General features: G+C 42.0%; 1 protein-coding gene across 1 annotated transcript in view; it reads right to left on the reverse strand.

Annotated features, from left to right (window-relative positions):
- Positions 1-2,422: 2,422 nt before the first annotated feature.
- The window catches only part of EIF3A (eukaryotic translation initiation factor 3 subunit A), a gene marked incomplete at both ends in the record, with an annotated part of 41,473 nt that continues 18,553 nt past the window's right edge, over positions 2,423-25,342 (reverse strand). Inside the window, 15 exons of the mRNA XM_080694973.1 lie at positions 2,423-2,634; positions 4,695-4,885; positions 5,541-5,742; positions 7,589-8,214; positions 9,325-9,413; positions 14,267-14,451; positions 15,651-15,804; positions 16,182-16,304; positions 17,688-17,801; positions 18,122-18,226; positions 18,932-19,279; positions 20,940-21,125; positions 21,319-21,435; positions 23,377-23,475; positions 23,801-23,905. Coding sequence (XP_080551099.1) covers positions 2,423-2,634; positions 4,695-4,885; positions 5,541-5,742; positions 7,589-8,214; positions 9,325-9,413; positions 14,267-14,451; positions 15,651-15,804; positions 16,182-16,304; positions 17,688-17,801; positions 18,122-18,226; positions 18,932-19,279; positions 20,940-21,125; positions 21,319-21,435; positions 23,377-23,475; positions 23,801-23,905 — 2,856 coding nt within the window. The remainder of the gene's footprint in view (positions 2,635-4,694; positions 4,886-5,540; positions 5,743-7,588; positions 8,215-9,324; positions 9,414-14,266; positions 14,452-15,650; positions 15,805-16,181; positions 16,305-17,687; positions 17,802-18,121; positions 18,227-18,931; positions 19,280-20,939; positions 21,126-21,318; positions 21,436-23,376; positions 23,476-23,800; positions 23,906-25,342) is intronic.

A 25,342-nucleotide genomic window follows, 5' to 3' on the forward strand; every position in this document is an offset into this window, starting at 1 on the left:
CACAGCTTCAAAGCCAGCCTCAGCTATTTAGTGAATCGCTCAGCAATTTAGACCCCGTTCCCAAATAAAATATAAAAATTAGATCTGGGAGTGTAGCCTGGAGGTAGAAAGCCCCTGGGTTTAATCCCCAGTACCACAATAAATAATATAAATAAATAAGAAAGCCAGGCATGGTGGCACACACTTGTAACCCCAGCATTTGGGAGGCTGAGACAGAAAAATCTTGGTTTGTAGTAGACAGCCTCAGCTACTTAATGAGGCCCTTTGCAACTCAGACCCTGTTTCAAAATAAAAATAAAAAATAGGGCTGGGAGTGTAGCTGGGAGGTAGAATGCCCCTGGGTTCCACCCCCAGTACTGCAAAAAAATAAAAAACAACTTCAGGTATAGTTCAGGGATAGAATATCCCCGAATTCAAATCCCAGTGTCCACCCCTCAAAAAACAAAAACAACAAAAAAAACTCATTAAAAAATGCACAAGTTACTAGACTTTGGGACCCACGCCTGTAATCCCAGTATTTTGAGAAGCTGAAACAGAGATTGCAGGTTCAAGGAAAGCCTCAGCAAGTATTGACACTCTTGGCAACCTAGTGAGACCATTAAAAGCAAGGGCTGGGGGTACAGCTCAGAGGTGGAATGCCCCTGGGTTCAATCCCCAGTGCCACACACACAAAGCAGAGCCACTGGAAGCATGGACCATCTAGCACAGGGAGCAGGTTGGTTGCTCAGCTTTAACACCTGTGAATAAAGTGGGGGACAACACACACAAGAGCTAGGTCACAGGCGACCCTGCTGAGCCCCTGGGCGAGCTTCTGATTGCTAGACAATACTACGGCGTCCGGGACGTGGGCCCAGCAGAAGGGCACAGGGCTTGTGGACTACCCTGAAAACTTACTCGTGCTTCTGTAACTCATCTAACAAGTCTGAGTAGATGAATCGCTGCAGCTAATCTATGTCAGTTTTCTCTAGTACCAAACTCATTGTAGTACTGTTGCTGATCTTAAGTTTTTACTTATTATCTTTTGAGATTTCCAAGTGTTTGAAATAGTACTTTGAAAGCAATCACCACCACTGGTAACATCAAACAGAAAACTGCATGACTAGGAAAGTGACGCTGCTTCTTCCGGCCAGCTAGCTGGAATTCTCACGGCTCCTCAGGAGCCACGATGAATTTGTGACTAACATTCTCTGAAATTAACCATATTTTTTTTTTCTAATTCAGGTGAAACATACACACACTACATGTAGGACACCATTGCCAGCAAACTAAGGTGTTCCCATTGAAAAACCAGGATGTTCTCACATCCCCCACTCACTTGCTCTCTGTGTGTTGTATTTAAGTTATTTTCTATTGATACTGAACACAGATTTAATGGCACTGATATAAACTCAACAGCTGAATATGCAAACTTTTCATTAAAAACAAAACACTTTATAATCATAAATCAACACTAAAATTCTGTAATATTTTATTTATCACTGAAGAAAAAACAGCAGCAAGTTCTGTGTTGGCTTCAATAAGACCAAATCGTTAATCTTTAACGTGGCTACTACACTCCAAAACTGAAGTCAACACAGTCATTACTACAAATTACTTGTTGAGAGACTCTATCCTGAAGAGAAAGAAAATTAGGAAAAAGAATTTAAACAATTCCTCCAAACCACACATTTATAAATATTGTCATATTTAAAATGCTTGAAAGGCATGAATTCTCCATTAATGGAAAAGCAGTTCACTATTGGCAACAGAAAAAAAACAGCAATCGTTTACCAAATGCTTTAAAATTTAAAAGCTGTACTGCTTTGGATTCCCACTTGAACAGTACTGTCATAATAATGACTGTAAATTGCTTTATACTTACCTCTTAAGATCTACAGATCCCACTGTATCCACTGTGTGTAATGTTTACTGCACTTACAGTGAACCTAAAAATTTTCTAAACTTAGTTAATAGTAAATACCTCAAAATACCTAAAGAGGTATGTTTTCAACCACTAATGGTGTGAGATTGTTTCAGATCCACTGGTTTAAAGGGTCTGCAAATGTTTTAATAGAACCTTACTTCATTCCAAATTAATGTCAGATATTTCAAAATCAAAGATCAGTTCTATACCAAGATACAGGTGTTACTCCATACCCAAAGGGTTCACATTTTAAATTTATTTTAGTTTTGATTTTTTTGTAAACAAATGATTGATGAAAATAATGCAACACCTTAAATTCCAGAAAATGGTGTGGTTTTCCAACCTGTGGATACGGTGCATGATCAATCTATTATATAGGATTAATACAAGTTCATGCTTTTCGTGTTATGGTGAAACAACATTAAGAATCCAATTTAGATTGGTTGAAGCACAAGTATAATAACCCTCAAATGTCATCAAACCTACGTAAGACAAGAGTTTGACGCCATCATCTTGGACTTAGCGTCGTACTGTGGTCCACCCGTCTTCATCAGTCTCGTTTTTAGCACGACGAAGGGATTCCCTATCCTTTTCAGCTCTCCAGGAAGCCTTCTCTTTGTCAGCTTCCCTTTCTCGCTCTCTTGACAGAGCTGGAGGAGGAACACGACGAGGGGGATCCCGCTCCTCCGCCCGGTCATCTTTCCTATCATCAGAACGTCTCCAAGAGCTCACTAAAAAAAGCAGTTTAGAAGAAAAAATGCATGCGTTTGTAATGTTTCTATTGGCTCAAACAAAAGGAGTGTCTGCCTGAGATTATTCAGAAATCCTGTACTAAGATTAACAGCAAAATTATAATAAAGCTTCATACATTTTAACTATTTGATGAAATTCTGATAGTTTTTTAACAATTTAGATATAATTCACAAGTTAAAAACAAGAAGAAACTATTGGTCAGAAATATCCTAATAGTGCGCCGGGCGTGGTGGCGCACGCTTGTAATCCCCGCGCTTGGGAGGCGGAGACAGGAGGATCTCGCAGGTTCAAAGCCAGCCGCGTGCGCTGGCTTAGGAGACCCTGTTTCTAAATAAAAATATAAAATAGGTCTGGGAGTGTAGCCCGGAGGTAGAAGGGCTTCCAGGAACCCCAGTACCACCAAAAAAAAAAAAAGAAATATCCTAATAGCTATAAAACACTTAACATAGTGACAAAAATCTGGATGAACAACCAGGCATAGCGGCACACATCTGCAATCCAGCGACTCAGAAAGCTGAGGCAGAAGGATTTCAAGTCTGAACCCAGCCTCACACTTAGAACATTCCAAATGCTCAATTTGGCAAAACCGTGTGTTAGGAAATGAGAGAGTGGAGCTCAATGTGAAGCACTTCCCTAGCATGCCCCAAACCCTCGATTCAAATCCTAGCATTGCACAAAAAAAAATGCAGAAATTTTAACAGCAAATTAATCATAAAAACAAAGTTTTATTTATTTTAGGGGGTGGTGCTGGGGATAGAATCCAGAGGCTTTCTACCTTCCGGCTATACTCCCACATCTATTTTTCTATTTTATTTGGAAACAGGGTCTCACTAAGTTGCTGAGGCTGGCTTCAAACCTGCACAATCCTCCTGTCTCAGCCTCCCAAGTACTGGGATAACAAGTGTGTACCACCACACCCAACCTAAAACAGTTTTAAATTATGGCCATAATAGTGTAATTTTTTTTGTGTACATGTTACTGGGGAATTGAGCCCAGGGGCATTCTATCTCCAAGCTATACCCCATATATATCTCCCTCTCTCTCCCTCTCTCTCTCTCTCTCTCTTTTGGCAGTACTGGAGATGGAACCCAGAGGCATTCTACCTCTGAGCTACACCCCTACTCCTATTTTTTATTCTTTAATTTTGAATCAGGGCTCACTGAGTTGCAAAGGGCCTAAGTAGCTGAGGCTTTCAGTGAACTGCAATCCTCCTGTCTCAGCCTCTCAAATGCTGGGATTACAAGCATGCATCACCATGCCCAGCTCGCCTATCTCATTTTTATTTTGCAATATGACTTTGCTAGGTTGCTTAGAGTCTCACTACTTGCTAAGGTCTGTCCTCGAACCTGCAATCCTGTTTCAGTCTCCCAAGTATTGGGATTAGAAGTGCATATGACCATGCCCAGCTTAAGAATAACGTTATGACCAGACAAAATAATAAAAGCGTGAGGCAAGTACTTAAATGCGAGGAGCATTCAAAATGTACTAAAAGCCGGGCATCGTTGCACACACTTGTAATACCAGCATTTGGGAGGCTGAGACAGGAGGGTTGCAGTTCAAGGACAGCCTCAGCTACTATTTAGTAATAGTAAATATTACTTTCCAACTCAGTGAGATGCTGTTTCAAAATAAAGAATAAAAAATAGGGCCAGGGTGTAGCTCAGAGGTAGAATGCCCCTGAGTTCTATCCCAGTATTGCAAAAATAAACAAATAAATAAAATGTACTAAGGTACTTTTACTAGTTTCTACTGTTATAATTTCAGAGAGTGTTTCAACTTTGTGCTTACCTGCCAGGACCTTACTTCTATAAGAATTTTATCAACACAGTGATTATCCAATATAGTCTACTACTGTACGCTGAACTGAGAGATGAGCTCATCTCATAGCTGGACAACTAAGTGTATAAGAATCACCAGTTCTCAAGTAAATAAGCACCAACTGCTACTCTTGGTGTTCAATACAAATTTGCTATAAATTAAGCCCCCAGTCCCCAAGAAAGTATGGTCTCCAGCACTCCTACAGTCCTAACACACATACCTTCTTCCCGTTCTGATCTGAGGGGAGGTCCTCTGCGGTCTCTGTCATCTCTTAGATCTCGTCTTTCTCTTAGATCACGCCGATCATCTCTCTCACGACGACGGTCATCCCTTTCCCTATCATCACGGCGACTCGAATCTCTCCAGCTTGAAGACTCCTCAGCAGGTCCTCTTCTCCAGCCACCCTCATCCCTGTAGGCATTTTAAATGACAAATACTCTTGCTGTTAGTAGATAATGTGGTTAGTTCTAAGTGAGCACATTATACCCAAGTAGTGCTCCGCATTTACAAATATAACAAAATCTAAGCTCCTAACTGACCTCAATGTGCTACCTCAGGCCTGGAGGGCAAATGTGGGAGCCTGGATCTGTGTTATCCCACACAGTAGCGCCTTGATTTTAACTAAAATAAAATCAAGACGATTCCTTTGCAGCACTAAGCACATTCCAAATGCTTAACAGACAATGTCACTGCTGGCTACTACATACAGACACAGAACAGTTTCATCTTTGTAGAAAACTCTTACTCAGTGCAGGGCACTTTGGCAAGGTGAACAAAAGCTAGAACTTTTACTACTAATAAAAGTAAAGAGGGTTTTGCTCAATTACAAGCAATAAAGCTGAGTACTTTTACTCAAAAACCAAAAAAAAAAAACCTGCGTGTAGCTAGTTTAACCACATTCTCATGTAAGAAAATGTTTGATTAGATCTAGACTTCTAGAACTTTTTAAATCTGCACAATGTGATGCTAAGAGACATGGCAGAACAGTTAAGACTATCCTTTCTCAAAACCAGTTTGGAATACACAAGAGGGCATTTAGGGTGATATCTCCACTAGAGTAGCCAACCTGGGTCTTCTGAAGCGGTCCTCTCGGTCCCCATCTCTCTCTCTGTCCCTGTCTCGTTCAGGCTCCTTGTCGTTCTCCTCGCGGTCTTGAGTGTCTCTATCCCTTTCTTTGTCTCTATCCCATTCACGTTCTTCTGATGGTCTTGATTCTCGAGGTGGACCCCAACTCTCTTCTCTGGCTTTTTCTTTCTCTCTCCATCCACCTTTTTAAAAAAAGCAAAACATTTTATCCACTCAAGAAGCAGGCTGGCAATAATTAAGAGATCTTAATGTTGTCATCAATTCATCACCATTTACACATTGACTTAAGACACTCTAACTTCGTTAAAAAAAAAAAAAAAAGTTTTGCACATCAATGCACAGACCGAGGTGAATGTTTCATAAAGTGTCAATGAGTTGTCCACAATACCAGCAGAGATTTTAGGTATAAAATCTGTCCTAATGGTAAACTGCTCATTTAAGTGGAGAACGTCTGAGCTTTCTTGGAGGAGAGCCCCAACTGTGGATCCATTTATCCCTGCAGCACTGCCGTACCCTCCACTGCTGAAGAGTCGCTCACTCCTGGCGTCCACCACCTACACCACCATGTGAGGATGCGACAAGGAAGCCTGCCCAGTGTCCCACAGGCAGCTGAGACATATGAATCTACCAAAAGGCCAACGCAGCAAAGACTTCAATGAAAGCATATGACAGCTTTAAAGCTAATTATTATTACTGTGAACACCGATATGACCAGGTGCCAGAGCACTAATTTAAACCATATACTTAAATTACCTCCCACAATCCTACCCAGAGCTAAGGCTACTCTCATTAATGTCAGATTTTGTACAGTCTACAATCAATCAGTCACCCAAAATTTATACTCATGGCACTTTTAGTCACTCCGTGGCAACAAAAGAAGTGAGTTTCCAGAAACCCACAACATCAGCTGAAGCTGGTGACGCTGCCCTCTTGTTCCAGCTCTGATTATAAACAAGCATCCTTTCCAGCATCTATTTAGTGTCATGTTTCTTTGTAATTTTTGCCAGTAACTTTGCCGTTCAACAACCCCCAGCACAGTACTACCTAGTGTCCCCAAGAACAGCAGGGTTATGAAGCAGCTAGGGAGAAAACACACCTGTTGCCAAGCTTTGTTCAGGAAGGAGTTATAAATACTCTGAACCCATGAACTTCCTTCCAGTATCAGTCTCCCAAATATTGGGATTATAGGTATACACCGCCATACCCAGTTTTAGAACTTTTAATGTAGAAAGAACTAAGAATGGAGAATCAGCAGAGATGAGTTAGAAGATTAAGAGCAAGAGCTCAAAGAAATAAAAATGGTGGACTCAAGTTGAGAGGGGAAAATCCAGAAGTAAATGGTTTTAAGAAACATCAAAAAGGCAGAGCTGAACTAAACCAAAGATTTAATAGAAAGGATGATATAGATCCATGTAAACATGAACACCCACCCAGGTTTTAGCTCATGCAGTCAGCGGTGCCCTGCAGAAGCAGGTGTGTGCACATACACGTGTTTGGAGGGTTAATCAAATCTTGCACAGGATTGCAAGTGGTTGTTGGGTGAAGACATGCTATGATAGCCATCTACCTGCCACCTGTGTGTAGTATGTAGAACTCACCTGGAGGAGATGGTAACAGACATCACACAGACACAGACACCACTGCTCCAGGACAACCAAGTGTGATGGGCAGGGCCAGGAGTAGAAAAGTTAAAAACCAAGCTTTCCCGGGTATAATCCCATGGTGGGCAGGAGTGTGAAGGAACATGGAATAAGTGTGTGTTTTGGTTTTATTTCTAAAAGACGGCTGGTACAGAATAGGAATTGAAGAGTACACCAATACTTAAGGAGCAGGCATAAAAAGTCTTCAATGAAACAGTCAACAGAAAGAAAATTAGGCTGATATTAATGGAGAGAGGGTTAAGGGTGATGTTTTTAGAGTGTGGAACGGTGAAGAAAAACTAGACATAAAAGTCGCCCAATCTGTCGTTTTTCCATTAAAATCTTGCTCTACATGCAAATGCATCAAGCTGATTACACCAGATCTCACCTGGCTTGACAAACGGTCTCCAGGGCCCGGGTCTTGAGTCATCGCTCCGCCTGGGCCCCCGATCATCTTCACCGCGCCTGGACAGCCGGTCATCATCCATGTTTCTCCAGGGGCCCCTGTCATCGTCTGCTCCACGCCTAGAAATTCTATCATCATCGGCATTCCTCCAAGGTCCCCGGTCATCATCCATGCCACGCCGGGGACCCCGGTCATCGTCCATGTGGCGCCAGGATGGCCGTTCATCGTCAGCACCTCCTCGCCTGGGCCCCCGGTCCTCATCCACCCCGCGTCTTGGCCCTCTGTCCTCGTCCGCCGTTCGCCAGCCCCCTCTGTCTTCATCCAGTCCCCGCCGGGGAGGCCTATCATCATCTGCGTGACGCCAGCTTCCCCTGTCGTCATCTGCATTACGCCAGGAAGGCCGGTCATCATCTAACCCACGACGAGAGAAGCGGTCCTCATCAGGACGCCGAGGGCCTCTGTCGTCATCCATGCCCCGCCTGGGGACCCGATCATCCTCTGCTCTAAGGGAGGACTCTCTCTCCTCATCATCTCCCAAACGCCGTGGTCGGTCTTCATCTCTCCTGTGAGGCCGCTCCTCATCTCGCCCTTCTCCACGTCTCCACTCCCTAGGAACAAGACACATGCTGTTTGTTGCTGGAAGAAGGAGCGAGTTACTTGAGGCTGAACCTAGGGCACTTTATCTCTTAGCAAGACTGCAACTGGCTAGCCACATTTTTTTGGTGTGTGTGTGGGGGGGGGGGAATACTGGAGGATGGACCCCAGGGTATTCTCTACCTCTGAGCTATACTCCCAGCCCTATTTTTTATTTGGAAACAGAGTCTCATACTAAGTTGCTGAGGCTGGGTTCAAACCTGCAATCCTCCTGTCTCAATCTCCCAAGTACTGAGATTACAAGTGTGTGCCACCAGGCCCAGCTTTGCCACATATTTTGAAGAACAAATTTTCCAGAAAGCATATGATCCTCTGGGAAACTGTTATTTCACCTTCTTTTAAAAATCACTTAAGTCTAGCTGGGCATGGTAGCACAGTTTTCCTAATAAAAACAACACAAATCCCAGTATCTTACACCGACACAAAGATCTATAAGCAGACAACCACCTAGAAAGATTATCTGAATTTTTTCTTTTTCTTTTTCTTTTTTTTTTTTTTGCGAGTCTGGGGATGGAACCAAGGGGCATTCAACCTCTGAGCTATACCCCCTACCCTATTTTTTATTCTTCATTTTGAAACCTTGTCTCACTGAATTGCAGAGGGCCTCACTAAGTAGCTGAGGCTGTCCACGAACCGCGATCCTCTGTTCTCAGCCTCCTGAATGCTGGGATTACTACAAGTGTGAGCCACCACGCCAGGCTTTCTAAATCTTTTTAATGAGCTTTCTAAACCTAATTTCTATACAGGAAGTAAAGCGCTACTATCAGGAGTGCTAGCTTTACTTCTTTAACAGAACTGCTAAAGCTACTTAACAAAAAAAGTTATGAAACGGTTCCTTCTTACTCCCTAAACTCAATACTGTTAGATGAGGAAATAAAAACAAATCCGAAGCACATTTCCCCAAATGTTTAGGTCAGTTATAACGTTAAAATAATTTCAGTAACAGTAAGCCAGGCTGTGCAATTCTTCTTGGGTCTCCTTTCCCCAGGCCAGATTTTAAAAACCATCGATCGGGCATGCCCAGGCCTCGTGGCAAGGGATGCCTGTTCTGTAACTCCACTTACTTCTCGGGTGGGCCTCTCCTCCACTCGGAGTCAGCTTCGGGTCCTTTCCTCCAAGTGCCTTCAGAATCTCTATCTCCCCAACGAGAGTCCTGCATCAGCAATGAACAAGAGCCACCACAAAAACCATAAATAACTATTACAACTACTGGTATTGCCAGACATCTGTATTTATATTAAAACCACCTCAAGTCCTTAAATACAGGAAAATCTTGACTTTTTTTTTTTGTGTGTGTGGTACTGGGTGGGTTCCTGGAAACCCTTCTACCTCCAGGCTACATTCCCAGACCTATTTTATATTTTTATTTGGAAACAGAGCTAGGCTGCCTTGGAACCAGCGCGATCCTCCTGTCTCTGCCTCCCAAGCACAGGGATTACAAGCATGCGTGACCACACCCAGCAAATTTTTCTTTTTTAATCTGCCATCAGACTGACAGTTTAATGGAGCTAGTTAGTATTCTCAAATATTGTGGGTGAGCCAGCTGTGGTGGCACATGCCTGTAATCCCAGTATTTGGGAGTTTGAGACAGGAGGATTGCAAGTTTGAGGCCAGCCTCAGCAACTTAGAACCTGTTTCAAAATAAAATAGAACTGGGAGTATAGCTCAAAAGTTGAAACCACCTGGAGTTCCAATCCCCAGCACCACAAACAGGGGAAATGGGAGGACTTCATATACTGGTCAAGCAGCACTTAAAAAAAACCAGAGTACATACCTGGAGCCATTAAAATCACTACAGATTTTCTTTGACCTACTAACAACTTTTGAGAAGGATAAAGTGAAAAAAGCCAACTGCTTTGAAATGTACATCATAGTGCCTACTAAACAAAACAAGAATAAATGAAATGTCTAACGGGGTGGTTACATTAGCCGTTATTTGTCTTCAAAGCATTCTTTGTAGTCATAAAAACCTATGAGAAGGCCATCAGAAGACATTCAACACCCTCCACTGAAAATACAAATGTAAGCCGGGCATGGGACACGCGCTTGTAATCTCAGCATTTGGGAGGCTGAGACTAGAGGATCCGAGTTCACAGCCAGCCTCAGCTACTTAGTGAGGCCCTCTGTAACGCAGTGAGACCGTGTTTCAAAAGAATAAAACCGAGCCGTGGCTATAGTTCAGAGGTAAGATGCCCCTGGGTTCAATCTTCAGTACTACACACACACACACACACACACACACACACACACACACACACACGGTAAATCTAGACAGTTGGTATGAATAACTTTTATCATCAACAGCCTTGGGTGTGGCCTGACTGTTCCTACAAATGTAGCCTAAGCTCTCCAAAAGATATTTTAAAACGAGATCTAGCAGTGGGGTAGAAAAATTACAATCTAAAGTTGAAAATGACTTGAAATCCCAAATGGCTCATGAATTAGAGGATTTTAAATTTTTTCTTTAAAAGAGTCTTGGCAATGAAGCCATCCAGTAAGAACTACAGATAAAAAGCAGTAAAGAACACACACAGCGGCCGGGCGTGGGGGCGCACGCTTATAATCCCTGCGCTTGGGAGGCAGAGAAAGGAGGATCGCGCGGGTTCGAAGCCAGCCGCGCGCGCTCGCTTAGGAGACCCTGTTTCCAAATAAAAATAGGTCTGGGAGTGTAGCCCGGAAGTAGAAGGGCTTCCAGGAACCCCAGTACCACAAAAAAAAGAAAAAAAAGAAAAAAAAGAAAAAAGAACACACACAGCCATCTAAGAACCCGGCCCCTGCCAACATGGGCTGACTCTGAATTACCTCTGAAGACAGGTGGCGTGCACCTGTAATCCCAGGTACGTGGGTGGCTAAGAAGGGAGGATAGCAGGTTCTTAGCCAGCCCCAGCAACTCAGTAAGGCCCCCTGCAACTTAGTGAGACACTGTTTCAAAATATAGAATAAAATAGGGCTGGGTGGTATAGCTCAGATGTAGAATGTCTGTGGGTTTAGTACCCACTACCTCGCCCAAAAGAGGTTGTTTCCCAAGTGGAAAGAGAGACAACCTCCACAGTCACTGTGCTTTTCTGGTCACTACAACAAGAGCACCCACAAACACAGGGACGCCTCTCCTTCCCATAAGATGCTTCTTTCCCGCCCTCCCCTTTGGTGGTACTGGGGATGAAGCCCAGGTTGTGCGACACCACAACCCTACTTTTTTTTCCTGGGGGTGGAAACCAGAGGCTTTCTACCTCCGGGCTATACTCCCAGACCTATTTTATATTTTATTTGGAAACAACAGGGTCTAAGTTGCTGAGAGCCTCACTAAGTAGCTGAGGCTGGCTTCGAACCTGTCCAATCCTCCTGTCTCAGCCTCCCAAGCGCGGGGATTACAAGTGTGCGCCACCACGGCCGGCTCAACCCTACTTTTTACTCTTTTATTTTGAACACATGTTGCCACCACGCCCAGCTTCTTTATGCCTTATGTTCCTTTTACCTTTATCATCTTTATGCTCACTAAAGAACTCAAGTGAGGAGAAAGTACATTACAAACATTAGAACCTCATTATGAGAAAGTACAGTACAAATATCACACCTTCAAAAGGCTTTTAAGCCCGGTGTGGTGGTGCACACTTGTAATCCCAGCATTTGAGGCTGAAACAGGAGGATCATGGTTCAAGGACAGCCTCAGCTATTTAGTGAGGTCATTTGCAATGCAGTGAGACCCTGTTTAAAAAAAAAAAAAAAAATAGGGCTGTGGGTATAGCTCAGAGGTAGAGTGCCCCTGGGTTCCACTCCCAGTACTGCCCCCCCAAAAAAAGTTTTAAAGACTCTATGACAACCATTAAGTAAAAAGCAACAATTCTAAGATATTAAAATGTTGGTCCAGCCCCCAATTTTCTGTGGTGCTAGAGAATGAGCCCAGGGCATTCTGCTCCAAGCTATTCCCACCAACCCAGCCATTTTTATTTGTTTGGAACAGGGTCTTGCTAAGCTGCTGAATCCACTGTATTGCTGAGGCTCACCTTTGTTCTCTATTTTGAAACAGGGTCTCACTGAGTTGCAGAGGGTCTCACTGAGTTGCTGGGGCTGGCCACAAACCTGCGATCCTCCTGTCTCAGCCCCCCAAGTACCTGGCTTTTTTTTTCTTCATTTTGAAATGGGTCTCACCAAGCTGCAGAGTGCCTCACTTTTTGCTGAGGCTGTCCTCAAACCTGCGATCCTCTTGCGTCAGCATCCCAAGTAATAAGATTATACTGGAGCACCCAGTTCCAGAAATTAAGTCAGTGGATTATTTAAATGGCAGAATGAGCCCTACTAATGAACAAATAGGCTGAACAGGAATCTCAGAGAAGCTGGTAGGAAACAGAAAGAGGACAAAAGTACAAGAAACATTAAAAGACAAAGAATGTCAGGTACCGGGTGCCCACTTATCACTACAGCTAGGGAGGAAGCTGAATCAGAATGATCTTTAGTTTGAGGACAGTCTACACAACTTAGTGAGACCTTGTCTCAAAGCGGGAAAAAGAAGACATTTTTAAAGGCCTGGGGATGTAGTTTAGGAGAACACACCTGGGTTCAATGCCTAGTACTGTCAGAAGAAAAAGAAGCTGGGCGTGGCGATGCCCCTTGTAATCCTAGTGCTGGGGAAGCTTAGGAGGATCACAGGTCTCAGGAAAGCCTCAGCAATGAGATAAAAAAAAATAGCTAAGCGTGGTGGCTCAGGCTTTTAATCACAGTACTTGGGCGGCTCAGACAGGAGGATCACAGGTTTAAGGCCAGCTTCAGCTACTTAGGCCCTTCACAATTCACTGAGTCCCTGTTTCAAAATAAAGATTAAAACATAGCTTGGAGACAGAATTCCCCTTGGTTCAATCCCTAGTGCCACAAAAAAATAAAAACCTAGGACTTGGGGTACAGCTTGGAGTCAGAACGCCCCTGAGTTCTCCAGTACCAGTCAATCATGGTGGTACACGCTTGTATTGGACTCCCAGTACTTGGGAGGCTAAGATAGGATGACTGCAGATTCAGCAAGTAGGGAGACTTTCATCAACCTAGTGAGACCTTGTTTAAAAATAAAAAAATAAATTAAAAAAAATTATTAAGAGAGAAAAATAGAGCATTGTCATTGTATCACTACATACGTACATTATATTACTGTAGCAGCAGTTGTAATAAGTGGGGGGGGCAGGCAAAACTACAAAATAAGAGATTGAAAATTAACAAAAGAACAGATGGATTTGAAAAAGCTAACTACAAGAAATTTAAAAGCCCAGCTGGGCATGGTGGCATACACCAGTACTCTCAGTATTTGGGAGGGAGACAGGAAGACTGCAGGGTCAAGCTCAGCCTCAGCAAAGTATGAGGCTCTCAGCAATCTAGCAAGACCCTATTCCAAAACAAAAACGTCCCTGGATTCCAGCCCTCATGACAAAAAAAGAAAAAGAAACTTTAAAAATTCACGAATCATAACAAGTCCATTTCCTTACACTGGGAATATTAAAGTTCCCGTAAACTAACTTTTTTGGCAGTACTGAAGATGGAACCCAGGGGCATTCTATACCTCCAAGCTAAAGCCCTACTTTTTTTATTCTTTGTTTTAAAACAGGGCCTCACTAAGTAGCTGACGCTGTCCATGAACCACAATCTTCAGGTCTCGGCTTCCCAAATGCTGGGATTACAAGCATGTGTAACCACACCCAGCCATTTTTCAAGGGGACAGCACCAGACAGTACCCCCAGCACTATTTATTTTATTTTATTTTATTTTTTTGGTTGTACTGGGGTTCCTGGAAGCCCTTTTACCTATGGGCTACACTCCCAGACCTATTTTTATTTTTGGAAACAGGGTCTCTTACGCCAGCGCAGCTGGATTCGAACCTGCGCGATCCTCCTGTCTCCGCCTCCAAGCGCAGGGATTACAAGTGTGCACCACCACACCTGCTCTAGTGTTACATTTAAGAAAACTGATTGACAAGCAGAGACCTCCTTAAGACACGACAGACTCCACCGACCCACCAACACTCACCTTCCTAGAAAGCGGGTCGTCACCGAGTCTCCGCTCTTCTTCTCTACGGCGCTCTCTTTCCTCAATTTCCAACTCCCTCTGGCGCTTTTTCCTTTCTACTTCTTCTAGTTTCTTGACCCGCTCCTGATATTCTCGAAGCTCCTCCTCACGCTTTGCACGTTCAGCCCGCTCTCTCTCTTCGCGCTCTACGTAATGGATTAGGTTATAAGTGTCCCTCTCACCCAACGCCTTTCCCCAAGTGCTTCCTTCCCTTGGTGCTTAGGCCTCCTTTTCTGGTATAAAACCAGAAGCTGAGAGGAGAAATAAGTTTTAAAATAGTTGGTAATCAGATAAATGACAGAAGATATTCAAGAAAGCAGGCATTATGCCGCTCAATAATTTTGTATTGAGACCAGAATTCCTTCCTCTACTTGAGCACCTAAGGTTCCCAATACAGGACCATCTAACATGTATTCCTCAATGGCATGTATTGAGAAAGGTAACAGTGATTAAAAACAAAAAATATATTTTTTCAGTACTAGGGATCAAACCCAGGGGAATATTTTAACTCTGGATTAAACCCCAACGTTTTTGTTTATTTTGAAACAGGGTCCCACTAACTTGCCAAGGCCAGCCTCAGACTTGCAATCCTCCTACTACTCATCATCCCAAGTAGTGTGTTAGAGGGGTGCAATGACACCTGGCTAGTATGATTTTTTTTTGGGGGGGGGCAGATCTGGGAGTAGAACTCGGGCATTCAACTTCCAAGCTACACTCCATCCTATTTTATTCTTTATTTTAAAACAGGGTCTCACAAAATTGTGTAGGGCCTCACTAAGTAGCTGAGGCTGTCCACGAACTGCGTATTTCCGGTCTCAGCCTCCCAGATGCTGAGTTTACAAGCGTGCGCCACTATGCCTGGCTTAGTATGAATTTTTAAAAGAACATCAAATTCAACTCAGAAGGTTGTGGCAGGAAAACTACAAGTGTGAGGACAACTTGGGCAAATTAGACCCAGTCTGATGTAGCCCAGAGTGCTCATGAAATATGTGAAAACAAGTTCACACAGGATGTAACATCTTCACACGTGTAACAACATGGGTTCTGAGAATTAATCAACTGCACTGCTGACAGGCCAAGTATCTGGATCTCTATATTTTCTATTAAATAAGATAGCAAGCAGACACTGTGGTACATGCCTACAATCCCAATACTTGGGAGATTAAGAGAATCACAAATTTAAAGACAGAATCAGCAACTCAATGAAACCTTGTTTCAAAACAAAAGGGGAGTGGGGTGGGAATACAATTCAAAGATAAAATGTACCTAGGCTCAATCCCCAAAACAAAACAAACAAACAAAATTTGCTGAACCCTGACTTTCTCCCCCAGTGTGCATGGCTTACCTTTGAGCATCTGCTCTTCGGCCCTCCTCTGTTCCTCCTCTTCCTTCTCTCTGTAGTAAGTCACTCTGCGCTCTTCCTTGCGTTGCCGCTTTCGTTCTTCCAAGCGGTTATGCCTTTCTTCTGCTAATCGTTCTTCAAACTGCTTCAGTTTCTCCTGTAAGAGTTAACCAGGGGGTGGGAGAGAACAAGAGTTTTCAAATGATACAAACTAGGAGTATGCCTTTTTAAGTTTCAAAAAAAAACTATAAACATCTTGGAACCACAGAAATTCTAGAACCTAAGCATACAAAAGCAGAATTTCCAAACAAATCCAGTTTGTTTAGCATACGTGCTATTTTTTAAATTTAGCTATTTCCCATCTTTAGAACTTTGTTCATATGGTTCCAAAAGTTTTCTATCAAAATTATTATCTGAACAATCTTTAGACGTGGAAGTCAAGACAGAATGTACCATAGTATAGTATTTATTTAGAACACTTGAGGCAAAATTATGAAACTCACATAGGGACACCCCTAAAACCAGTAAATTCACCTCATAAACAGACTGCCGAGCAGCTTTGAGTCGCATCACAAATAAATCTCTGTCTTCCAGCATTCGTGACATTCGATTCTTATGTTCGAGAGCCTTCTCCCGTTCTAGCTGCATGGTAGTAATCTGCAAATACACAATACACAAATTTCAAAGCTTTTGCTATTATTCATAATTTTTTCTTTTTTGCAGGTCTGGAACCCAGGAGCATTTGACCTCCGAGCTATACCCTCCACCCTATTTTTTATTCTTTATTTTGAAACAGGGTCTCTAAGTTGCGGAGGACCTAAGTAGCTGAGGCTGTCCGCAAAGTGATTCTCCTTTCTCAGCCTCCCAAATGCTGGTATTACAAGCATGCGCCACAATGCCCGACTTTATTGTTAATAATTAATAATTTACTCCAAACGAACTGCTAACTTTTTTTTAATTTGGTTATGGTGGTGGTGCTGGGAATTGTAACTCAGGGTCATTTTATCTCTTAGCTGCATCCGCAGACCTATTTTATCTTTCCTTTATTCTGAAACAAGATTTTTTTTTTTTTTGGTGGTACTGGGGATGGAACCCAGAGGCTTTCTACCTCCGAGCTATACTCCCAGACCTATTTTATATTTTATTTGGAAACAGGGTCTCACTACGTTGCTGAGAGCCTCACTAAGTAGCTGAGGCTGGCTTTGAACCTGTGCGATCCTCCTGTCTCAGCCTCCCAAGCGCGGGGATTATAAGCGTGCGCCACCACGCCCGGCTTGAAACAAGATCTTATTAAGTTGCAGAGGGCCTAGTTGAGACTGGCTATAAACCTGAGATTCTCCTAGGTACTGGGATTACAAATGTGTGTCACCACACCAGACTAAATATTCTTGAAAAATTAGAAGCAGGTCCTTTCCCCTTTACCATAAAAGTAGAAAGATAAACTAGCCTTTATGCCCACAGGTTCCAATGAAAGCAAGAGGCAAAAAGATAAATTAGGTGAAAAAAATGAAATAACTGCCAAATGTAGTAAGTACAATGGCTTAAATTTTTTGTTTTTTTTTCTGTTGTTTGTTTTGGTGCTGGAGGTTCTGGCCTCCAAGCTACACCTTGTGCAGTAGTCCACCAGAAACCATAACCATGCATCAAACCCACAGGCAGAAAATTCACTCACTTAAAACTGCTAGAAGTTTTTAGATGAGTGTTTCATGTGCTCTGTTATAACTTGAATCTATTATAAAATTTCTCCTTCCACTTATCAGTAAGTAGACACTAAAGCACCGATTGAATCCAGGAGCATTCTACCTTCAAGCAAATCCTCCAGCCCTGTTTTTTACTCTTTATCTTGAAACTGTCTCACTGAGTTGCGGAGGGCCTCACTAAGTAGCTGACTGAGGCTGTCCACGAGCCTCCTGTCTCAGCCTCCCAAACGCTGAGATTACAAACCTGCCTCACCATGCCCAGCTAAGCTATAAGTTTTTGAATGCTGATGCCATCATTAGCATAAAGTCTAAAAACATTACAATTAAATGAAATACTTACTCTTTCTTCTTCTTGTTGTTCCCACAGATCCATGTCCTTAATCCTCTGTTCCTCATAAGCACTCTTTATCAAAGGAATTTCTTCCAAACGTTTAGCTCTTTCGAAATAATCAATCTAAATGGCATGAAAACAAAAACGTTTAAAAAAAAAAAATCTCCTAAGTACTTCCCCAGCAGTCTGGGAGTTGAGTCCAGGTCTCCAGCACTGAGCTGCATCCTCAGCCCGTTTTGAGACAAGGGTCTCCCTAAGCTGCGCAGACTGGCCTCACTTCCTGAGGAAGTTTCTGCCTCAGCCTCCTGAGGAGCGGGCGTTACAGGTAGTAAGCACGACGGTTTGATTTTTTGGTTTTTTTTGTTGTTGTTGTTTGTTTTGGTGCTGGGATTGACCATACCTGGCCCAGCTTCTTAGCTTCCTAAGTGTATTCTTTCGTTTACCTTCTTTTCTTGATTTTTTAGGCGCTCTTGAAGTTCCTTCTTTTCCTTCTCCAGCTGTTCAACCTGTTTGGCCATGATGAAATCTGGATCCAACTCTTCAAGATCCTAGAAAATAACACAAACGCAGCGCTGTTAGTGAGAAAGCGAGACGTGCTTACGTGTCAGGAGAGCACACTGCATTCTAGAACCAATTTTCTTTTTTCTTTTTTTGCGGTACTAAGGATGAAAACCAGAGGCATTCTACCTCTGAGCTACACTCCCAGCCCTATTTTTTTAATTCTTTTTTCTGAAACAAGACCTCACTAAGTAGCTAAGGCTGGCTACAAACTTGTGATCAAGTGCTGGAATTAAAGTGTGTGCCACCATGCCCAGCTCTAGAACCAAATTTCTAATTATTTTTCAGTAACAGGGATTAACTTAAAAAATATAAAAACATTGCGCAATAACCTTACTTCCACTTGACAGTTTAGGAAATAACCAAATAACCCAAAACAAACCACAAAATGGTAAGACTCTGGTGGGAAGAGTACAAAGGACCTGGATAAACCTGAATCTTCTAGCGAGGTGCGGTGGCACATGCTCTTAATCCCAGCATTCGGGAGGCTGAGACCGGAGGATCGCAGTTTGCAGACAGCCTCAGCTACTTAGTGAGGCCCTCTGCAACTTAGGGAGAGCCTGTTTCAAAATAAAGAATAAAAAATAAAGCAGGAGGTATAACTCGGGAGGTCGAATGACCTGGGATCCATCCCCAGAACTGGGAAAAAAAAGAAGAAAGAAAACTAAGTCCTCTACGGGTGAGAAGCTACTTACTTCAATGTCAATATCTTTGAAGGCTTTGGCACCCAGCTCTGTTTTCTTGATCTGCTCTAAACGCTCACGAACAGTTTTCTTCTTGATCTGTTCATGTTCCTGTAAAATCCGCTCTTTCTCCCGCTCCTTTGCCTCCTGCCGCAGCCTCTCTTCTTCGGCCTTCCGTACTTTGAGGAGCTCAGCTTCCCTCTGCTCCAATTCTTCTTTCTCACGCTGAATATTCAGACTCTCGAGCCGCTCTTTCCTTTCCTCGATGGTCTGACGACGAGCCAGAATACGCTGATGCTCTTTCCGTGAGTTTTTGAGATATGCAGTAACTGCCAACTGATGCTGTTCTTCTTTCTCTTGCTTTAAAAAATGCATTTGTGTTAATATGTTATTGATACTGAATTCATCTACACCCCAAGCCACTTTATTCGCTTGTTATTTGTTGTACTAGGGATTGAACCCAGAGTTCTACCTCCAAGCTACATCCCCAGCCCTATTTCACTTTATTTTGGGACAGGGTCTCACTAAGTTAGAGAATATCACTAACTTGCTGAAGCTGGCTTCCAACCTGCAATCCCACTATCTCAGCCTCCCAAGTACTGGGATCACAAGTATGTGCTACCACACCTGCCTTAAAAAAAAAAAAAAACAACTTTTTTTTGGCGGTAGTAGGGATGGAATCCAGGGGCATTCTCACTCCAAACTACACCCCACGATCCTCCTGTCTCAGACTCCCAAAGGTTGGGATTACAAACATGCACCACCATGCCCAGCTCCTAAAAATGCAATTTAAAAACAATTCAAAGCAACATACCCCAGAGTATTAGGCATCAAAGAAATTATACACTAAACCTACTGTACTGCCCGCCCTTCAATGTCTTTACATGAAAAATGATATGGCAGCCGGGCATGGTGGCACACGCTTGTAAACCCCACGCTTGGGAGGCTGAGACAGGAAGATTACACAGGTTCAAAGCTAGCCTCAGCTACTTAGTGAGGCTCTCAGCAACTTAATGAGACCTTTTTTTCCAAATAAAATATAAAAACAGGTCTGGGAGTATATATAGCCCAGAGGTAAGAAACCCGTAGGTTCCACCAAAAAAAAAAAAAAAAAGATATGGCATTGTTCCTATTCAGTTATGTGAATAGCAATGACAGAGCTGAATAACTATCTCTAGTTATCAAATTTTCGCTAAATCTTCCTTAAATATAAAGCAAGAAGAAATATTAACAGCTTATAAATGATAACTTAAACACAAAGAAAAGGCCCAATCATTCTACTCCACTATTCCTAGGGTTATGGCATCCATAGAGTCAGTCTACTGTTTCATATAACATGACCTATTTAATTACATTATCTAGCAGGGCACAGTGACACACGCTTGTAATCCCAGCATTTGGGAGGCTGAGAAAGGAGGATGGTGGTTTGTGACAACCTCAGCTATAGTGAGGCCCTTTGCAACTCAGTGAAACACTTGTTTCAAAATAAAATTTTTTTTAAGATATTAGGCTAGGGGTTTAGCTAGAAGTAGAGTGCCCCCTGGGATCCATCCCCAGTACACACACACACACACACAAAATTACATTATCTAGTATTTTATGCTGTGGAAGGCAACTCAGTGATATATGTATTTGATAGATATATAAGATGGGCATGGTGGCGCACACTTGTAATCCCCGTACTCAAGAGGCTGAGACCAGAGGATCACGGTTCGCGGCAGCCTCAGCTACTTAGTGAGGTCCTCTGCAACTTGGTGAGACCCTCTTTCAAAATAAAGAATAAAAACTAGGACAGGGGGCATAGCTCAGAGGTCAAATGCCCCTGGGTTCCATCCCCAGACCTGCAAAAACAAACTACAAAAAAAGGATATGTGATAAGATATGAAACAACTAAGTACAAATGAATGGCAAATATGTAATAAATACCTTTACTCAGTATCATTTCAAGCCTTTTTGTCAAAAATGTGGGCTAACAGTCCCTCAACACTTCTGGAATTAGTTTCTCCCTAAAGAGGCATACCAGTATATGAGCTGGCTTGATGACTTCAAGTGCTTTTGCAAGTACTGAGGACATGGCTGTGAGCTGGTTTCTAATTTGTTCTGATGGCATGCTCTGCAGGTGAGGACCAATTGGGGCATCTTCTCGGGTAGCATAATTCAAATCAGATCCAAAACTCAGAGTCCGAGAGGTGTGGTCAATACGAACCTTTGGAAAATCAGTTAACAGTGGTTAAATCTATGCATTAATATGAAGTCATAAATCAATGCCTTGAAAAAAATTTAAGCAATATAAAATACAAAAGCTATGAAACTCAGTAACATTAAATAAAAAAGGTGTCACTGAGCCAGAAGGAGCAGCAGAAAACTTACGCACCTCAATGTTTCCTTCCAGTACTTACCTGCAGATCGCAGTGCCTGGCTGCATCTACTATGGCCCGTTCCAGTTGGAAAGCATCAGCAAAAGGAACCAGAGATGTCAAACGAGAAAACTCGATGCTCTGATAAATCTGTGCCACCTGCATGAGAACACAGGGTTAATAACGACAGCTGCGTCTACTCAGCACCGTTCATGTGCAATCTCATAACCACCAGGGGAAGCAGAAATTAAGCCCACTGCACAGAATACGAAAAAAATGAAGCTCAGTTTGTCTTAAAAGTACACAGCTAGAGCTGGAATTCTAATCCTAGGCTATCAATCCAAAATCTTATGCTGTGAAACATCGTATTACAACATTCCTCAAGTATAAATCTTTTAAGTGGTCACATTTACAGTACAATAAAGAAAATAAAGGAAAAAATAAAACAGTAAAATAAAGAAAGAAAAACACCACAATACAGTACAATAAAAAAGGTCACGTATTTATAAGATCTGCTACTTACTGAATACATTTAAATACTTTATATAAAATTTTCTGTCTGAAGGAGACTGGCAGCATTACTATTTATAGTTATTCTGCTAATTTACCTCCAACTATTTGTATAGCACATAAGAAATAACACTGCTCACATATATAAAAGAAAGCAGGTCAATGAAATGTGCACAGGTACATAAATGATTTATCTAATAAAAAGGCTTCCTACCAAAGTGAAAATAAAGACAGAATCACTTAAGCCATTATAAACCATAAGATTAAACGTAGGTGTGACTAAGCCAGGTGTAGTGGTACACACCTATAATATCAGAACGGGAGAGGCTGAGACAACTTAGCCAGACCCTTTTCAAAGTAAAAAAATAAAAAGGGCTAGGGGTGTAGCTTGGAGGTTAAAAAAAAAAAAAAAGTGCTTGATTTCAATCCTCAGCACCAAAAATTGAAATTGGACTAAAATATGTTAAACTATACCAGCCCCAGTTATTAGAAAAAGGAGAAAGGGTGTATTTTTTCACGAATGGTTGAAAGGTCTGAGTGAATAAAGCTTTAAAATGTTTAAACTGAGCCAGGTTTGGTGATGCCTAACTGTAATCCCAGTACCTGGGAGGCTGAGAAAGGAGGATTGCAGGTACAAAGCCAGCCTCAGGAACTTAGCAAGACCCCATTTCAAAGCAAAAAATAAAACAGGGTTAGAAGTATAGCTCAAAATTAGAATGTCCCTAGAATCAACTACCAGTACCCACAAAAATGAAAAAAAATGTGTAAACTGTGTAATTGTACTTCTCATAATAAAAAGTTCCATTTGTAAGCAATGATACATGTATATTAAAATGCTCAGTGCTAAGGCCCAGCATGGTAGCACAGACTTGTAATCCCAGCATTCGGGAGGCAGAGATTGGATGATTGCATTTTGTGGACAGCCTCAGCTACTTAGCAAGGCCTTCGTAACTCAGTGAGACCCTGTCTCAAAAAATAAAACGACTAGAAAATAGGAACAGGGGTATAGCTCGGAGGTAGAATGCCCCTGGGTCCCATCCCCAGTACCGTAAAATTAATTAATTAATTAATTAAAAGCCAGTGCTACTATTTTCTTTCTTACTTTTTTTTGCAGGTCTGGGGATGGAACCCAAGGGCATTTGACCTCCGAACTATACCCCTGTTCCTATTTTTTAGTCTTTATTTTGAAACCGGGGCTCACTGAGTTGCAGAGGGCCTCACTAAGTAGCTGAGGCTGTCCATGAACTGCGATCTTCCAGTCTCAGCCTCCTGAATGCTGGGAATACAAGCGTGTGCCAACACGCCCAGCTCAGTGCTACTATTTTCTAACAAAAAAAAAAAAAAAAAAAAAAAAAAAAAAAAAAACAGAAACAGGTTTTCCTTAAAAGTGCATTCAGTTAAAAAAAAAAAAGCAGTTTTAAATACATAATTGTTTTTGAAAACAGCAAATAGATGAAAATGGGCAGGTATAGAATTTTGGGAGGTGTTACTTCCTAGGCAGTTCTAAAATTTTTTGGTTTTTTTGTTTTGCTAAAATATAAAAAATGGGAAACCCAGTTCCTCCAGGAAACAGCCTCTGGTTATCTTTACCTGCTGCAGAAGGCGGAGTATGGTGTTGTTCTGCAACTGGGGGACATACTGCTGCAGCTCTGGTTCTTTTTCAGGTTGTTCCCTCACCCAATTCAGAACCTATAAAATCCATTACAATTGACAAAGTTATGCTTTCTATGAAACAGATACTAAGACATCGGCAAAAAATACAAAATTTATCATGAAATGATTATTTGTCTGAAGGTGACTGACAGCAATGGCTAAAGTAGTCATGCTGCTAATTTACCTCCAAAAGTTAGTTTAGCACATCAGAAATATCTTTTCTCTTGATATAAAAGAAAAGACAATGAAATGTGCAGACTTGTACATACAAAAAAGCACTTTTCTCTTAAGACAGACAAAAATCCCAAACTGCAATAATGCTGACCACAGAGTAACAGGCAAAATTGAGACAAAGGCTTACCTTTGTGACTCTCTCACAGAGTTTTAGTGGGTTAAACTCTACTTCCAGCCAGTTGTAAAGGTCTTTCACTTCTGGGACAACATACTGTAGTACATTGAATCTGACCTAGAGCAAGCAAAGCAGAAGGTTAGTAGCTGAAGGACATTTTCCACTAAGATTCTGAACTTAGTATAACCAAGAGAAAACTACAGAAATGTGAAAAATTCAAGAATACCAAGCCTTGACCACCCATAAATTACCAAAAAAAAAAAAAAATCCAGACTGCCATTTCTTGCCCCACACTATGCATCTTCCTATACTTATACTGAGAATGCCAAGAACTAGAAAAGGAAAGACTAAATCAATAGAGTAAGAGATTTGCAGCTGCTAAGGCCAACTAAGACTGATTTATTACCAAAAAAAGTAAAATACCAGAGCTTACAAATTACTCTTACAGAAATAGAAATCATCATCAAGAATATGGCAACATTAAAGCCAGGCGTGGTGGCGCACACTTGTAACCCCAGCATTTGGGAGGCTGAGAAGGGAGGATCATGGTTCAAGGACAGCCCCAGCTACTACTTAGTGAGACCCTTTGCAACTCAAGAAGACTGTTTCAAAATAAAGAATAAAAATAGCCAGGCGTGGTAGCACACGCTTGTAATCCCAGCATTTGGGAGGCTGAGACAGAAGGATTGTGGTTCGCAGACAGCCTAAGCTTAGTGAGGCCCTCTGCAACTCAGTGAGACCCTGTTTCAAAATAAAGAATAAAAATGTTTAAAAATAGGGTTGAGGTTATATATATCTCAGAGATTGAAATCCCCTGGGTTTCATTCCCAGACCCGAAAAATAAAAATAAATAAAAAATAGGGCTGGGGTATATATATAGCTCAGAGGTAGAATGCCCCTGGGTTCCATCCCCAGTTCTGCAAAAAAAAAGGGGGGGGGGGAATTATTTTTATTAGGCCCAAACTGGAAAAAGCTCAAAAGTTCACCAGCAAGATAGTGTTTTGTTCATATAACAGCTGGCCCTCTATACCCTCAGGATTCACATGCGCAGAATCACCCAACCATAGATAGAAACCATTTTGGAGGTCGGGCATGGTGGTGATCCCGTACAGGGAGGCTGAGACAAGACCAGAAGGTTCAAGGACAGCCTTAGCAAGTAGTTTAGAGTCAATCAGCCTAGCGAGACCCTATTTCCAAATAAATAAAATTGGTCTGGGGGTGTAACTTGAAGGTAGAATGCCTTTGGGTTCAATCCCCAGTACCACACACACACACACACACACACACACCCTAAAAAAAATTATGGAGGTGATTTTGCATGTATGCTATACGTGTACATTTTTGTAATTATTCCCTAAACAATATAGTCTAACAACTACTTACATTAGCATTTACTTTGCATTAGGGACTTTAAGTAATTTAGAGATTACTTTAAGTTTATTTGCATATATAATAATTATATGCAAAGAGGTAAAGGACTTAAAATTAACCTATGAAGACACCAAAGAGCAACAGTTATTTTACAGTTTTGTTGCATAATTGTGATTAAGAACC

Source organism: Muscardinus avellanarius, assembly GCF_963383645.1.
Source record: "Muscardinus avellanarius genome assembly, chromosome: 4".
In the NCBI taxonomy this organism is placed as follows: Eukaryota; Metazoa; Chordata; class Mammalia; order Rodentia; family Gliridae; genus Muscardinus; species Muscardinus avellanarius.